Source organism: Poecilia reticulata, chromosome 8 (genome assembly GCF_904066995.2).
Source record: "Poecilia reticulata chromosome 8, P_reticulata-male-v2, whole genome shotgun sequence".
Classification (NCBI taxonomy): Eukaryota; Metazoa; Chordata; class Actinopteri; order Cyprinodontiformes; family Poeciliidae; genus Poecilia; species Poecilia reticulata.
In genome coordinates this window covers 27,371,160-27,387,392 of record NC_088837.1, presented here as the reverse complement: position 1 = coordinate 27,387,392, position 16,233 = coordinate 27,371,160, and the positions used below count along the sequence as shown (strand labels likewise).

Below are 16,233 nucleotides of genomic sequence, written 5' to 3'. Positions count from 1 at the left end.
CAGCTGTGCTGGACGACCACAGCTGTCCTCCGTCTCATATCGTCCTGGAGACGTTGGACCAGCCGTCCTCCGTCTCATATCGTCCTGGAGACGTTGGACCAGCCGTCCTCCGTCTCATATCGTCCTGGAGACGTTGGACCAGCTGTCCTCCGTCTCATATCGTCCTGGAGACGTTGGACCAGCCGTCCTCCGTCTCATATCGTCCTGGAGACGTTGGACCAGCCGTCCTCCGTCTCATATCGTCCTGGAGACGTTGGACCAGCCGTCCTCCGTCTCATTTATCGTCCTGGAGACGTTGGACCAGCCGTCCTCCGTCTCATTTATCGTCCTGGAGACGTTGGACCAGCCGTCCTCCGTCTCATATCGTCCTGAAGACGTTGGACCAGCCGTCCTCCGTCTCATATCGTCCTGGAGACGTTGGACCAGCCGTCCTCCGTCTCATTTATCGTCCTGAAGACGTTGGACCAGCCGTCCTCCGTCTCATATCGTCCTGGAGACGTTGGACCAGCCGTCCTCCGTCTCATTTATCGTCCTGGAGACGTTGGACCAGCCGTCCTCCGTCTCATTTATCGTCCTGGAGACGTTGGACCAGCCGTCCTCCGTCTCATTTATCGTCCTGGAGACGTTGGACCAGCCGTCCTCCGTCTCATTTATCGTCCTGGAGACGTTGGACCAGCCGTCCTCCGTCTCATTTATCGTCCTGGAGACGTTGGACCAGCCGTCCTCCGTCTCATATCGTCCTGAAGACGTTGGACCAGCCGTCCTCCGTCTCATTTATCGTCCTGGAGACGTTGGACCAGCTGTCCTCCGTCTCATATCGTCCTGGAGACATTGGACCAGCCGTCCTCCGTCTCATATCGTCCTGGAGACGTTGGACCAGCCGTCCTCCGTCTCATTTATCGTCCTGGAGACGTTGGACCAGCCGTCCTCCGTCTCATTTATCGTCCTGGAGACGTTGGACCAGCCGTCCTCCGTCTCATATCGTCCTGAAGACGTTGGACCAGCCGTCCTCCGTCTCATTTATCGTCCTGGAGACGTTGGACCAGCTGTCCTCCGTCTCATATCGTCCTGGAGACGTTGGACCAGCCGTCCTCCGTCTCATATCGTCCTGAAGACGTTGGACCAGCCGTCCTCCGTCTCATATCGTCCTGGAGACGTTGGACCAGCTGTCCTCCGTCTCATATCGTCCTGAAGACGTTGGACCAGCCGTCCTCCGTCTCATATCGTCCTGGAGACATTGGACCAGCCGTCCTCCGTCTCATATCGTCCTGAAGACGTTGGACCAGCCGTCCTCCGTCTCATATCGTCCTGGAGACGTTGGACCAGCCGTCCTCCGTCTCATATCGTCCTGGAGACGTTGGACCAGCTGTCCTCCGTCTCATATCGTCCTGAAGACGTTGGACCAGCCGTCCTCCGTCTCATATCGTCCTGGAGACGTTGGACCAGCCGTCCTCCGTCTCATATCGTCCTGGAGACATTGGACCAGCCGTCCTCCGTCTCATATCGTCCTGGAGACGTTGGACCAGCCGTCCTCCGTCTCATATCGTCCTGGAGACGTTGGACCAGCCGTCCTCCGTCTCATATCGTCCTGGAGACATTGGACCAGCCGTCCTCCGTCTCATATCGTCCTGGAGACGTTGGACCAGCTGTCCTCCGTCTCATATCGTCCTGAAGACGTTGGACCAGCCGTCCTCCGTCTCATATCGTCCTGGAGACGTTGGACCAGCCGTCCTCCGTCTCATATCGTCCTGGAGACATTGGACCAGCCGTCCTCCGTCTCATTTATCGTCCTGGAGACGTTGGACCAGCCGTCCTCCGTCTCATATCGTCCTGAAGACGTTGGACCAGCCGTCCTCCGTCTCATTTATCGTCCTGGAGACGTTGGACCAGCTGTCCTCCGTCTCATATCGTCCTGGAGACGTTGGACCAGCCGTCCTCCGTCTCATATCGTCCTGAAGACGTTGGACCAGCCGTCCTCCGTCTCATATCGTCCTGGAGACGTTGGACCAGCTGTCCTCCGTCTCATATCGTCCTGGAGACGTTGGACCAGCCGTCCTCCGTCTCATATCGTCCTGGAGACGTTGGACCAGAAGACGTCTTCAAACCCCGGAGACTCGGTTTGGCATCGCTAACCTTCCTTCTGACTTGTTGTCATTAGTTTTGTCTGTTTCTGAAGATAAAGATGAAAAACGTTGTAAACTCACCTGACTGGGTTTGTAGAAACGCTCTGCAAAGCTGGCCTAGTCCAAGGCTGGTAGATGTGTAGACATGTAATGAACATGTAAATATGTTGTCACAACAGATAAGTACATATATATATATAAAGATGGCCGCCGTCTGGATGAATTGTAGTTGCAGAGCTGACAGTGACCGTTAGTGGACCGTTGGCTGCAGCTTCTGACCCGGTTCTGTTTGGAGTTGGACCAGGAGGGTTGGGATGTGATGCGTTCACTGACTCATGTTCAGCCATTGTTTATTTTTACCTTCTTCTTCTGCTGCTGCTGCTGAATTTGCCGCATGCCGATGATGTAACGGTTGTCTAAAATGCGACTGGTTCTGATGCAGACCCTGCATCAGAACCAAACCCTTTCAGAACTCGGGTCTGGTTCTGATGCAGACCCTGCATCAGAACCAAACCCTTGAGAACTCGGGTTTGGTTCTGATGCAGACCCTGCATCAGAACCAAACCCTTGAGAACTCGGGTTTGGTTCCACATCTGGAGCAGGAACAGATCAGGGGTGTAAAGATGGGATCTGGCTGTGCTCTGGCAGCTGGCGGTTCTCCTCACCCCGAAGCTCTCCGGGTTTCCAACATGCAGATGATCTGCAGCTTCCCGCCGCCCGGCTGTGACGCTGCCTCTCAGCAGCCAATCAGAGCCCAGCCCGGCTGTGACGCTGCCTCTCAGCAGCCAATCAGAGCCCAGCCCGGCTGGGACGCTGCCTCTCAGCAGCCAATCAGAGCCCAGCTGCTGAGCCATGTTGAGCTTTTCCAGCTGAGAAATGAGTTCAAAGCTTTGGAAACTGACAGATGATGAATTATTAATAAGTTATGTCTGAGTTTCTGGTCCAGTCAGACTCTAGTCTGTGTTCCCAGCTCCAGCTGGGCCCCCTGGAGAGGCCCCGGGCCTCAGGTTGGGAACCTCCCCGGTCAGCTGCAGAGTGGTTAGAAAGGCAGCACCATGGAAACCGGCCGGCCAATGGGGGAGCGGGAAGCTGTTTACTGGGGGTGTCCCGTTACCATGGTTCCGGGACAAACCTCCGTCAGCAGGTATTAAACTGGCGCCCGGCGGAGCCCCGAGCGGCGGACACAGAGGAGCGCAGACTGAAGGTGTCCGGGTTTAAACTTCACCAAACTGTTTTCTCTGGGAGCTAAAGGTTTTTCTTCAAGGTGAGTTTCTGGATCCATTGGATGCTTCTGGTCCCGAAGGCCTGAAATGTCCAAACCGAAACTTTTACTGACTGTTATTTAGAGTCAAAGTGGTTTTATTAATTATTAATGCCATAAAAGAGGCTGATGGGAAAAGACCAGGACGTGACGGGCAAAATGAGAAAAACCAAGTGGGCAGATAATGTGAGTTAAGTCACATTTTAATATTTGCACCATTTTATCAGTATCATCGGTAGTTTCTAGTAGTTTCTAGTAGTTTCTAGTAGTTTCTAGTAGTTTCTAGTAGTTTCCAGCCGTTAGCAGCAGAGGAAACGCAGAGGTCGCTGCGGCAGCGCAGAGATATGCGTCAAACTGCATGCAGTCATTAAAACACGAAATGTTTCTGTTCTTCACTTTTAGCGGCCAGGTTGCCTCGAGGATCGACAGCAGAACCGAGCCCTGTGTGGAGCAGGACGGGGAGCCATGCTGTCTCTGAGCCCGGTGGGCCCCGAGGAGCAGCGGGGCTGCGGGGGCTGCGGGGCCCCCTGTAGCTGCGGCCTGGACGACAGCCTGACCAACCTGCAGTGGCTGCAGGAGTTCTCCATCCTGGGGGCTCCGGGACCGCAGCAGGGCCAGCAGCAGCTGGGCCCCGGCGGCCCGGCCTCGCCCCTGGCCGGGGACCCGGCCTCCTGCAGCGGGTCACCGCTGACTCCCGGGAAGCCCACCGCGGCGGCCTTCAGCCGGATGCGGGCCCCGCCGGGTCTCGCGGCGCGCGGCCACTGCCCGGCCGAGGTGGACTACCGCAGCAACCCGGACATCAAGCCGCCGTTCTCCTACGCCACGCTGATCTGCATGGCGATGCAGGCCAGCCAGCGCAGCAAGCTCAGCCTGGCCTCCATCTACCAGTGGATCACCGACAACTTCTGCTACTACCGGCACGCGGACCCCACCTGGCAGGTAGCTGCATGACGTCACACACACCTCACACAATCCGGACTGTATGCAGACCGACAGGCAGGATGTACCTGGAGGGGGGTGGGGGGGGGGTCATACCGGAAGCTGATCACAGCGACCCCTCCTGGCCTAGAGACCTTCTTGTATGAGCCCTGGGCGAGAGCCTCACAACCCCCACCAGGGTCAGCTGATCAATTATTCAGTTAAGCTGAACGATAACAGATAATATAATAATAATATTATTTGCCATCATCTGTGTTAACAGATAATAACAGATTATTTAGGGAAAAGAACACGAGTAAAGTGCCAGTCAAAGAGTCTCCATCATAGTTTTCCCCTCCGCAAAACGTCCTAGTCAAAGTCCTCCTCTCAGCAGGATGTCCTAGTCAAAGTCCTCCGTGGCAGCAGGTTTCCGGTTAGGCTCTGCCTCCCTGGGAATGATTGACGCGCCATTGGCTCAGCAGCTCTGACGTCTTGCAGCGTTTTGTTGTTGTTGGGCAGACAATATTTAACAGAGGTCAGAGGTCGCCTTCCGGGTGTTTTCCTGCCCTGACTCAGAATGTCTCCCTGCAGAATTCCATCCGCCACAACCTGTCGCTCAACAAGTGCTTCATCAAAGTCCCCCGCCGCAAAGACGAGCCGGGCAAGGGCGGCTTCTGGCGCATCGACCCACCCTACGCCGAGCGCCTGCTCAGCGGCGCCCACCGGACCCGACGCACGCCGCCATTCCGGATCCACCTGCCGCCGCCGCCGACCGAGGAGCGCCGGGACCCCCGCCTGTCCGAGCGCGGCCCGCCGGGCCCCCGGCCCCTGGCCCCCGGCCGCCGCGGCACCAAGAGGAAGCCGGTGCTGGCATCCCAGAGCGGCGCCTCCGAGGCTACCCGGCACTGCATCTCCCCGCTGCTCTGCGTGGACGAGCAGAGGGAAGCCGGGCCCCTGAAGGGCCCCTTCGACTGGGACGGCCTGTTGGACTCGGCCCTCCGGGGGGAGCTGAGTTTGGATGGGGGCGACTCTCTGAGCCCCATCATGGCCGTTGCCGACCCTCCTACACCCAAGAGTGGCAACGACTTGGACGAGGAGACTTTCCTAGCAACCGCTTTCCTGGAGACACCCTGGCCGGAGGACGAGGACCGCGGTGACTTCCTGAGCGGTTCCACCGTCAACCTGGACCAACTGTTTGACCTGGGAGAGCCTCTAGCCCTGGACGCTAGCAGCCGGATGGAGCCGCTAGCAATGGATGCCAGCAACCGGATGGAGCCGCTAGCAATGGATGCTAGCAACCGGATGGAGCCGCTAGCAATGGATGCCAGCAACCGGATGGAGCCGCTAGCAATGGATGCTAGCAACCGGATGGAGCCGCTAACAATGGATGCTAGCAACCGGATGGAGCCGCTAGCAATGGATGCTAGCAACCGGATGGAGCCGCTAGCAATGGATGCTAGCAACCGGATGGAGCCGCTAGCAATGGATGCTAGCAACCGGATGGAGCCGCTAGCAATGGATGCTAGCAGCCGGATGGAGCCGCTAGCAATGGATGCTAGCAACTGTCTCATCTGAAGAAAGGGTCAGTGACTAAAGTGGCTCGGAAGCTGCAGAGAAGCGCCTCTTCCCGTCCTGTGGACTCTTGTCCACGCCTGCTTCCTGGAGACGCCGCTGGAGGAAGCAGGACACAGATGAGAAAGAGTCCAACGATAAAAAACTAAATGAACAATATTTCTATAGTAAATCTGTAGTTTATAGTGTTGTAGTGAAATTTGTTCTGACATGTTTTGTTATCGATTTGTTATGAATGGGTTCATGTTCATAGTTCAATATTTGAACATTCTGATCTATGTTTCAGGTACCAACATGAACTAGTTCTCATTCAGTGGCTCATAAACTGTATTTTAATACAAATTTAATAAAGTCCATTTAAATAAAAACCTGCTGCTGTCATAAGGAAGCAGAAAAACTCAGGACTTCAGCCAGAATCTCGTTCCTGAAAGATTCCAGGTTTTCCTAAAATCCTGGCTAAAGTTCCACAAGCAGCAGAGAGACTCTGAGATGAGGACAGACACGATCTGTGCTGCTGGACTTTACTTTGAGGGTCAGAGGTCACAGTGTAACAGCCTGACCACGTAGCAGACAACAAGTTTAATTCACAGAGAGGATGCTGTTCAGGTCGGACTCGGAGCTCCATGTTGGTTGGCTTGTCTCCGTGTGGCAGCAGGAGTCGGCTAAGGTGCTACGCTAGCTGTGCTATGCTACGCTAGCTGTGCTAGCCTAGTTATCAGAGGAAACACCCCGGAGTCAGCAAGGTGATGCTTAGCTAGCAGGAGTGTTTCCTCGGATTCCAGAGTTTTCCAGAGTGTCATGGTGTCCAGCCTGCTGTCTCCCTTATTGGCTCAGCAGGGGGTCCAGCCCTCCCCCTACCAGTGATGAGGTAACGCTGACCTCATAGTGCCGTCATGGTAACCTGAAGCAGGTGTTGCTCTGCAGGTAAGACGATCCTGCGGCTGAAATGCGACGCTGCAAACTGAAAGCTCTGAACGCCTGAGACCAGCAGGAAAGTATTTACCCCCCTGTGGATGTAAACTTTGGGACGAGCAGAGGTCCAGTTAGCTCATACCGGTCCTGGTTCTGGCTCAGTAGCCCGGCCCAGAGCACTGTACTGCTACCACCGTGTCTGCCTGTGGGTTCTGCTGGTAGTATCGGGTCCAGAACCGGGCCTCGGATCTGTTTTGTCCAGAGGAAGCATTTGGATCAGAACCTCCGGCTGTAATCGGTGATCCAGTAACCCGGCGCTGCAAGAATCATTGACCGCAAACCGACCTCCCAGAACCTCCCAGAACCTCTGGGCCCGGCCCGTTGGCGGCGCTGCCCCCTACTCGGACCGGACCAGCAATCATTAACCTGCAGGAATGCAGGGAGGAGACTGGACCCGGCCAGAACCTCCAGCAGGAAGATTCAGCCAAGCACGGCGCCGGTTCTGTTAATGATGGACCCGACCAACCTGCTCCTCCAGCAGAACCTCCTGTGGTTGGTTCTGGTTCTGCTGGGTCAGCTGCTGCCAGATTCTGCCTCCTGATTGGCTCCCACTCGGCCTGGTCGCCATGGAGACTGGCCGGATGGGGGAAGAATCTGGGTTTACTGGGAACACCGGCCTCAATGTGGACTGGGAGGCCTGGAGGGAGGGTTTGGGCTGAGAAACCTCCGAGTCCGCCAGGACTCGTCAGCAGACCTGGTTCGGTTCTGGTTCGGTTTGGTCTCCTGCTGTCAGCGGTTCTGGTCCAACAGTAGAAAACTGTACGCTGTGTGGCGCCCCCTAGCGGATGTGTTTGTGATAAACAGACTGAGGCGTTTAACACAAAAACATGAGATGGAAAATAAAAATGTCCGAATAAACGGAGAAGGTGAGTTTAGATGATTTCAGACTGAAATCTGATTGGTGCGGAATCTGGAGCAGCATAAACACTAAAATATAACATTTGATCTTCGAACTGAATAAATCCGAGAAGTAGATAAAAATATAAGAAGCTTGACTTGATGTTTGGTGGATTATAGTTTAGTTTGTCACTTAAAACATGTTCAAGGAATAATGAGTGAAAAACCAAAATATAATTAAATATACAATAAGTAACAAAGAGCAGTGAAAATGAATATTTAACGTCCTTTATTAATTCCACATTTTCTCCCAGAACCGTCTTAAATATGTTTTATTTTGAAGTAGTCGTTTCCTTTTTATGTAGCATGTGACGTAATAAAAACACAGAATATTCGGATGCAGATTTCTGACTCGACTAAAACATAAATTCAGGTTTTATTTTCTTCAGATCTTCAGCAGGAGATGAGCTTCCGGTCAGCTGACGCTTCGCTTCCGGTCAGCTGACCTGCAGCTGTGTTCTGTCACGTGACTGCACCGCCTCCCCTCCAGCTCCAGTTAGACCAGTAAATCCCCGAGCAGCTCCAGGTTCCTACTGGGATTCCTGGAGATCACCTGTCTGCTGGTTTCGCGTCCAGAAGTCCGAACCGGACCACGACCGGGCCCGTTTCCGGGGGTTAGTCTGTGCCGAAGGAACCTCCAGGTAGGATGACCAGTGGAGCTGTGAACCGGTTTCTGTCGGAAGGTGAGAAACCGGAGTCAGACCGGATTCTTCCAGAAACGGACGGGTTTTAAACGCAGTTCGGCGCAGAGTCGCCACAGTGGCAGAGACAAGTCAGGGGTCAAAGTTCGCATCAGCAGAGAAGCTAAGACGGAGTCCGCCATGATGGCTGCGTCACGGGAAAAGCTCAATAAAACGAGGAGGTCGCTGGTTCTGGTACCGGTTCTGGAGTCCAACAGACCTAGAGATGAGCCTTCTGGATCAGGCAGAACCAGACAGCCTGTGTAGATGGTTCGGGGTCCAGCTGGACGGGTTCTGGTTCTGATTGACCCGGGGTCGGTCCAGGGTGGAACAACAGGCTGAGTGCGGACCGGACAGAGTCGCTGCCTTCCTGCTGGTTGCGACCCGTTACGTCATGAACAGAATCGGTTCTGTCAGGTTCTTGAGTTTATGTGAACCGAGTCTTTAGGTTCTGGTCCAATGTTGGGAACCGGGTTCTGGTCCCGCTCCTTTGATGCTGAAGCCATTTTATTTTATTCATCTTTAATGTTAAAAGTGCAGAACCTATTGAACAACTTTCGGTTCTGACTGAAGTCCGTAATTTGGTTTTATTCTTTTTATCTTTTATTTTATTCCTCCACTGGTTTTTATGTTGTTTTTGTTGTTTTCAACGTCCTTTAATACAGTGTTTTTCAACCACTGGTCCGCGGAACACTAGTGTGCCGTGGAAATGATTCCATTTCATCTACGGTACCGTGTTTTCCGGACTATAAGCTGCTACTTTGAACCATGCGGATTGTAGCCCTGCGCAGCTTTTGTGTGTATTTCTCTTCAACCACCAGGGGGCTCTCTAGCAGGAAGTGAATCATTAGAAGTCAACATTGTAAATCAAAGGAGAAAGCGCTAATCCACCACATGCTAGCAGCAGTCACGACGGAGAAATGTTTTCAAACTCATATCATGCAGCTTCTAAGTTGAGGGCTGTCGATCTGGCTCTACAGGAGGAAACAGAGCCGCTGCACTTCAGCTCGGTGTGAACGAAACCAGGGTTCGCTTTGGAGACGGAGGGCTGCGTCCAGCTGATCTATTAGGACGAGGCCCTCTGCTGCCCTCTGCTGGGTCCTGATGGAAACCCGAGAGCAGCTTCGGTTTTTATTTTATTTTATTTAATTGAAGGTGCTAGTATGGTGCGCTCTATAGCCCGAAAAATACGGTAATTGGTTTTAAAAGATTTTTGAAAATAAATTATCTGCAAATAATGCCATCTTCGAGTGTCTGCTGTAGCAGTAGCAGCAGCGTAATCATGTAATGTTCTCACCACTAGGTGGCAGCAGGTACAGAGCATTTACATTAAAACCAGAGAATTAGTGATGCTGAATGTTCCAGGTAGCGGTGAGAGCTTTGAATCTAGCAGTGATGGAAAAGACAGAGAAGCTCAGCAGGACTTGGAAAGAACATGAGTCCATTTCCCACAACATGTCTGTGAAGTGAGCTTCTCTATCTGGTTACTATAAAAACTAGAACCAGAGAAACTGAGATGTGGAGGAAAAGTTTTGTCTTCAGTTTCTGCCAGGAAATCATCTGTTTTCATCCAAACATGCTCAGGTTTCACACCAGGTGGTCAAATATACAGACATTTTGTACATGCAGCTCTTCATATTCTAACAGTGAATATGAAGTGAAATGTTTCCCAAATATTGTTGCTTCTTTCAGAATAAGAATTATTTTCTGTATTCTGGCTTTAAGATGCTGGTGGATTAGTTTGTAAAACACTTTGAAGTTTCTACAACTTCTTTAAATTTAACCCCACAGTGTTGTTTCACTGTTCAGGTGTGTTTTTGAAGTGGACACGTTTAGTGCAATTTGAAATAAGAATGTAAAATGTGATAAAAATACATTTTTGTGTTTGATTCCTATTCAAGACACTTTGATGAGAATGACTATAAATGTAATATAGGCGGCTACAGAGGATCTTTGGTTGGTTGGTGATTTTTCAATGAAAACAATGAACCTCGGCTCAAAATGGTTGAAAAACAGATTTAATAATTTAAAAAAGTTCTCACTTCCTCAGAGCGGAGCGTCTGATTGGCCGAGCCGCCGGCAGAGCGGAGCGTCTGATTGGCCGAGCCGCCGGCGGAGCAGAGCGGAGCGTCTGATTGGCCGAGCCGCCGGCAGAGCGGAGCGTCTGATTGGCCGAGCCGCCGGCAGAGCAGAGCGGAGCGTCTGATTGGCCGAGCCGCCGGCAGAGCGGAGCGTCTGATTGGCCGAGCCGCCTGGCGCCAACATGCCGTCCAACAAGTCCGTGTCTGACGCTCCCATCATCCAGTTCACCAACTGCAGAATACTGAGGGAGCACAAGCTGCAGAGGTACTGACAGGGTCAAAGGTCAAAGCAGTGTCAGGTATATCTCCGCTGAACTGGCTAAACATACCTGATGGCTCCGTCGGCGCCTGCTAGAGGAAGGAGGGTGTCGCTACGACACTTCCTGATTCAGGGAACTGGACAGGTTTTCAATCCGACTGATTGAAGTAAAGGGTCGTCAACAATCCAGCACTAAATTTGTTCAAACTTCTTCATTGTCTTAGTGAGCTTTTCTCTGTTATTGGAAATGTTAGGATATTTTGAAAATGGAGGACGGGTCAGCTGGGCGTCTTTGTCTCTGCAGAGAGGACCTGTGGGTCCGGGACGGGAAGATCCTGGACCCGGAGAAGCTGTTCTTCGACGAGCAGGGCTACGCCGACCGCCGCCTCGACTGCGGAGGCGCCATCGTCGCCCCGGGCTTCATCGACGTCCAGATCAACGGTGAGGGACGCGTCCCTCAAGAGGACGGCCGGGGGACGGACGCTCAGACGTCTTCTCTCATCCCGCAGGAGGCTACGGCGTGGACTTCTCCCAGCCCTGCGAAGACGTCTCCGCCGGAGTGTCTCTGGTGGCCAAGAAGATCCTGGAACACGGCGTGACGTCCTTCTGTCCCACCCTGGTCACGTCTCCGCCCGCCGTCTACCACCAGGTGGCGTCCTCCTCTGGACCGGAGGACCTGAAGGTCCAGCAGGTCCTGCTGCTGGTTTAACGTCCTGCATGTGTTTCAGGTTCTGCCTCAGATCAGCGTCCACAGTGGAGGACCTGAAGGAGCTGGAGTCCTGGGTAAGACCAGAGGGCAAAGTTCAGTTCTTGTGTTTGGCGTCTTCTGGGTCCGACCGGCACCAAGTAGAGCAGAACCTTCTGAACAGTGTGGCCGGATTTTATGTCAGGTCCACAGAAACCAGTAGAATTTCCTGCTGGTCTTCAAGGTTGGTCTCCGGAACAGAGAACATCTGAGAACACCAGTTTTTAGGGATTCAGGTCTGACTTTAACTAGGCCATACTAACCTACGAAGCCCACGATGAGCAGAAATGAACCTGCCTCCAGTCAGACTGTTGGACCCCAGGGCGTTGTCTCCTGCTTGTCCAGCCTGTCTCCCATGGACAGACTCCTGTCTCATGTCCCCCGGTGTCCAGGGTTCCACCTGGAGGGTCCGTTCATCAGCTCGGACAAGCGGGGCGCCCACCCGGAGCGGTTCTTGAGGACGTTCCGGTCTGGAGGGACGGACGACCTGATGGAGACCTATGGCAGCCTGGACAACGTTGCCATGGTGACGCTGGCCCCCGAGCTGCCCCACAGCCAATCGGTGGTCAGCACGCTGCGGCAGAAAGGCGTCACTGTGTCTCTAGGTGGTTCTCCCTGACCCCACGGTTCTGGTTCTGGTGAGTCGGGTCAGCCGTGTGACGTAGAGACGCTGTTTGCAGGACATTCGGTGGCCAACCTGTCCCAGGCGGAGGACGCCGTGCGCCACGGGGCCTCCTTCATCACCCACCTGTTCAACGCCATGCTGCCGGTGAGTCCCAGCAGAACCAGGGCGGGTCAGGACCTGGCTCGGTCAGGAGGTGCTGACCCAGCCCTCTCTCCACCCGGTCCAGTTCCACCACCGCGACCCGGGCATCGTGGGTCTCCTGACCAGCGACCAGATCCCGGCGGGTCGCACTGTGTTCTACGGGATGATCGCTGATGGGATCCACACCAACCCGGCCGCCCTGCGCATCGCCCATCGGGCGCACCCGTCAGGTCCGTTCCGGGTTGTTCCGACCCGAACCCGTGACGTGTAAATGTCCAGGATGTCTCTGAGGATGTGTGTGTGTCCCTCAGGGCTGGTGCTGGTGACGGACGCCATCACGGCAATGGGCCTCCCTCCGGGCCGCCACACGCTGGGCCAGCAGGAGGTCCAGATCCAGGGACCGCACGCCTACGTGGCAGGTCTGCGTCTCATTGGCTGCTGAGCAGGGGGACGTATTTGACCCCTACGGATTCCTCCTGCTTTAGATGTTTCATCGAGTAAAGTCGAGGACGACTTGAGTTTTAAAGTGATTTAGGGAATATTGATCTAACTTCAAGAGTGGCCTAGTCAAAGTCTGGATATAAATCGAACTGAGATGGTACATCATGACCTTAGTCGGGTGGAGCCAGCCCTCCCATTTGTCTGAAATCAGTGCAGCAGGTCAGAGGTCATCCACGGTGATGTTGGTCAGCTGTCAGATTCTGTTTTGAAGGGATGATTTTTTCACATTAGCTGGTTTAGGAGTTTTTTCTTTAATAAGTTATCAGGTTAAAGCTGTTATCTTTGTTCCGTTAAACTTAATTTCACCTGAATCTGAGCATTTCCATTGTGCGAAGCAGCAGCAGAAACCTGAAACGGGTGAAATTTCTAATTATTCTCAGCTGATCCTGTGGGATTAATGTGAATTAGCTGATTAATCTCCTGGACGAGCCCCCAAAACCGTCACGGCACAGGATCAGCATGAAAACATGGACTGGACTGGACTGGACTGGACTGACTACCATATCGTACCGGACCAGAGTGGAAAGACTAAATCTTTGGTTAATCTGAAACCCGGACCTGCCAGCAAGCTGCCTGCTGATTGGATGATGTGTCAGTTAAACTGGCTCAGGGGGAGGTCAGAGGTCAGAGTGGATATGTGCATCAGCAGGTGATCACAACTCTGTGTTTCAGGCACCAAGACGCTGAGCGGCAGCATCGCCACCATGGACATGTGCGTTCGCCACTTCAAGCAGGCTGCAGGTCAGTTCGCCGCCACTTCCTGTTTCCGTGTTGCTGCTGGTTCTGTTGCGATATCATGCTGCTGTACTGGGTTACAGGTACTGGTCCATTTGTGCTCGGACCCCGCCCCCTCTGACTCCGCCTCTTTGTCGCCCCTAGGCTGCAGCGTGGAGGACGCTCTGGAGGCGGCGGCGCTGCATCCGGCCCGGTTGCTCGGTCTCAGCCACAGAAAGGGCAGCCTGCACTACGGCGCCGACGCAGGTCCTTTTCTCCCTCTGGACGGTTCTGGAGGTTCTGGAGCCGCTCTAACTGTGTTTGTCTCCATGTCACAGACCTGGTTCTGCTGGACGACGGGCTTCGGGTCAGAGCCACCTACATCTCTGGAGAGGAGGTCTGGAGGGCAGAACTATAGAAGAAGAACCTGTGTGCCTTCAGATTGCTTCTTGTTTTATAAAGAACATGGTTCTGGTTCTGGACCGGTACAGTCTGGTTCTGTTGCCAGCGGTTCTCCACCTGATGTGGCCAATATGGCGTCCAAAAAATAAAAAATATGAACTTTCTCAACTTTATTTTCATTGATCTTTATTTATAAAGTTTGCCTTATAAATAAATCTCAATGTTTCACTTTACAGACTAAATTAAAATTTAATAATTTTGAATCTTGATGTTGACCAATAGGAGAGAAGCTGACTGTGAGGCCCCGCCCACTGGACTTACGCTCCACTTCCGTTTCCCAACGGGCTTTTTGCACGTCAGCTTCCGCGTTCGGGGAAAAGCGGCTCGGTTGTTTCCGATCCAATAAAAATATCATTTTACCCTCGGTGCCTGCAGCGCCTGGCCGAGGTTTGAACATCGATCCGAAGCCCCAACCAGTGAACTGGAGGAAGGTTTTAAGATGTAGCCTCGTTATACATTCACTGATACGAGGTGAGTTTAAACTCTGTGGCTAACATTAGCTTTAGCTTATGCTAGTAGGTAATATTCTCTGGCGTTGTTCTTGTAAAAATGTGCTATTTAAGTATCTAAACATTCTAACAATGTTTTTACCTGATTTTCTAGTATATTGTGTGTTTATTGTCGTTGGTGTCAGAGGTTCCGGTTCCGGTTCGGGCTTTTAGCTCCGCAGCCTGACGGAGCTAAAAGCCTCTTAGCTCAACAGCAGCAGCTCTGGAGTCAGAGATCTGGTTCAGCTGTTCAGGTTCAGAGCTGCTGCTTTTAGAAAAACATGGCCGTGTTTCTTAATGTTATCTAGTTTTATGACCTTTGTTTCCTGTTCAGAGCTCAGACAGTTCGGTGTTTACAGCAGGATGTTCAGGCGGATCAGTGGCTCGGCTCTCTGGTTCCCATAAACTGTTTCAGGCTGAATACAGAAGCGACTCCATGGAAATAACTCAGGATCTTTATTCACCATCCGGTAGTTTTAGGCTGAAGAAGCTGATCGGACTGAAGCGAAGGCTGCAAATGTAGTTTTCCTACCTGAGCAACTATATCAGCTGTATTATTTCAGCTGATGTAAAACTAAAATATGAAGTTTGTTGCAACAGTTACAATAAATAAGTTGACGGAAAAGGCAGCAATGAGAAATTATTTTTTAATATGTGTATTAATATTCTCATCGCTATAAACATGTCCACCTCCTAAAAATCCAAACTTTCCATCCATCCATTTTCTTAGACCCTGGTCCCTCAGTGGGGTCGCTGCTGGTGCCTCCAGCTACCAAAACGACATTACTTGGCATTGAGATGTGCCCTCTAGTGGTGAGGGGCGGGACTGCACGTTTGGTGCGCATGAGCAGTTCTATAATCGCCACTTCAAGCAGGCTATCTTAATCGATAGATTAAGAATAATCTATCGATTATTCTTACGATTAATCGAGTAATCGGATAAAAAATGTATAAACTATTGGCAAATCTGCAATAACACCAGTTAGTCCAGATCAGTCCAGTAGCTGCTTTTTGAGCATCCCTAACAATTAAATTAGTTTAGAAAGTTTACTTGTAACAGTAGTTTGCTTTAACCTGAAGGAAAGTTATACTAAGATATTAAATTATATTCTAATATGCTTATAAAAATGTCTCTACTCCAGCTTTTAGTTTATGTATTTATCTTCAGTGAGTAATACACATAGACGTAAAAGAACTAAGTAAACGGCTCATTTAACATTTTATTGATAATAACAGGCTGCATGGAGCCCCACAGCTGCATGGGGCCCTCAGGGCTGCATGGGGCCCCACGGCTGCATGGGGCCCTCAGGGCTGCATGGGGCCCCACGGCTGCATGGGGCCCTCAGGGCTGCATGGGGCCCCACGGCTGCATGGGGCCCTCAGGGCTGCATGGGGCCCTCAGGGCTGCATGGAGCCCCACGGCTGCATGGGGCCCTCAGGGCTGCATGGGGCCCCACGGCTGCATGGGGCCCTCAGGGCTGCATGGGGCCCTCAGGGCTGCATGGAGCCCCACGGCTGCATGGGGCCCTCAGGGCTGCATGGGGCCCCACGGCTGCATGGGGCCCTCAGGGCTGCATGGGGCCCTCAGGGCTGCATGGAGCCCCACGGCTGCATGGGGCCCTCAGGGCTGCATGGGGCCCCACGGCTGCATGGGGCCCTCAGGGCTGCATGGAGCCCCACAGCTGCATGGGGCCCTCAGGGCTGCATGGGGCCCCACGGCTGCATGGGGCCCTCAGGGCTCCATGGGGCCCCACGGCTGCATGGGGCCCTCAGGGCTGCATGGGGCCCCACGGC

At 53.0% G+C, this 16,233-nt stretch overlaps 2 protein-coding genes across 11 annotated transcripts; both read left to right on the top strand.

The window, feature by feature from the left end:
- Window positions 1-2,687: 2,687 nt before the first annotated feature.
- foxj1a (forkhead box J1a) lies at window positions 2,688-6,033 on the top strand. Of its 2 annotated transcripts, XM_081610414.1 has the most exons (4): window positions 2,688-3,387; window positions 3,510-3,570; window positions 3,787-4,323; window positions 4,894-6,033. In XM_081610414.1, exons 2-4 carry the CDS (start codon window positions 3,514-3,516, stop codon window positions 5,875-5,877), a joined length of 1,578 nt encoding a protein of 525 aa, XP_081466540.1. In that variant the 5' UTR covers window positions 2,688-3,387; window positions 3,510-3,513; the 3' UTR covers window positions 5,878-6,033. The 2 variants fall into 2 exon arrangements, with proteins under 2 accessions (XP_081466540.1, XP_081466541.1); XM_081610415.1 differs by lacking the exon at window positions 3,510-3,570 and having other exon boundaries at window positions 2,690-3,387.
- A 2,063-nt stretch (window positions 6,034-8,096) lies between these two features.
- Window positions 8,097-14,059, top strand: amdhd2 (amidohydrolase domain containing 2). 9 transcript variants are annotated; one of them, XM_081610427.1, is made up of 12 exons: window positions 8,097-8,384; window positions 10,578-10,769; window positions 11,068-11,204; window positions 11,273-11,412; window positions 11,492-11,546; window positions 11,901-12,113; window positions 12,189-12,277; window positions 12,360-12,504; window positions 12,586-12,693; window positions 13,448-13,516; window positions 13,655-13,756; window positions 13,828-14,059. In XM_081610427.1, the coding sequence occupies exons 2-12, from the start codon at window positions 10,687-10,689 to the stop codon at window positions 13,905-13,907; spliced, it is 1,221 nt and encodes a 406-aa protein (XP_081466553.1). In that variant the 5' UTR covers window positions 8,097-8,384; window positions 10,578-10,686; the 3' UTR covers window positions 13,908-14,059. The 9 variants fall into 9 exon arrangements, with proteins under 9 accessions (XP_081466553.1, XP_081466551.1, XP_081466548.1 ...); XM_081610425.1 differs by having other exon boundaries at window positions 10,545-10,769; XM_081610422.1 differs by having other exon boundaries at window positions 10,507-10,769.
- Window positions 14,060-16,233: the final 2,174 nt, after the last annotated feature.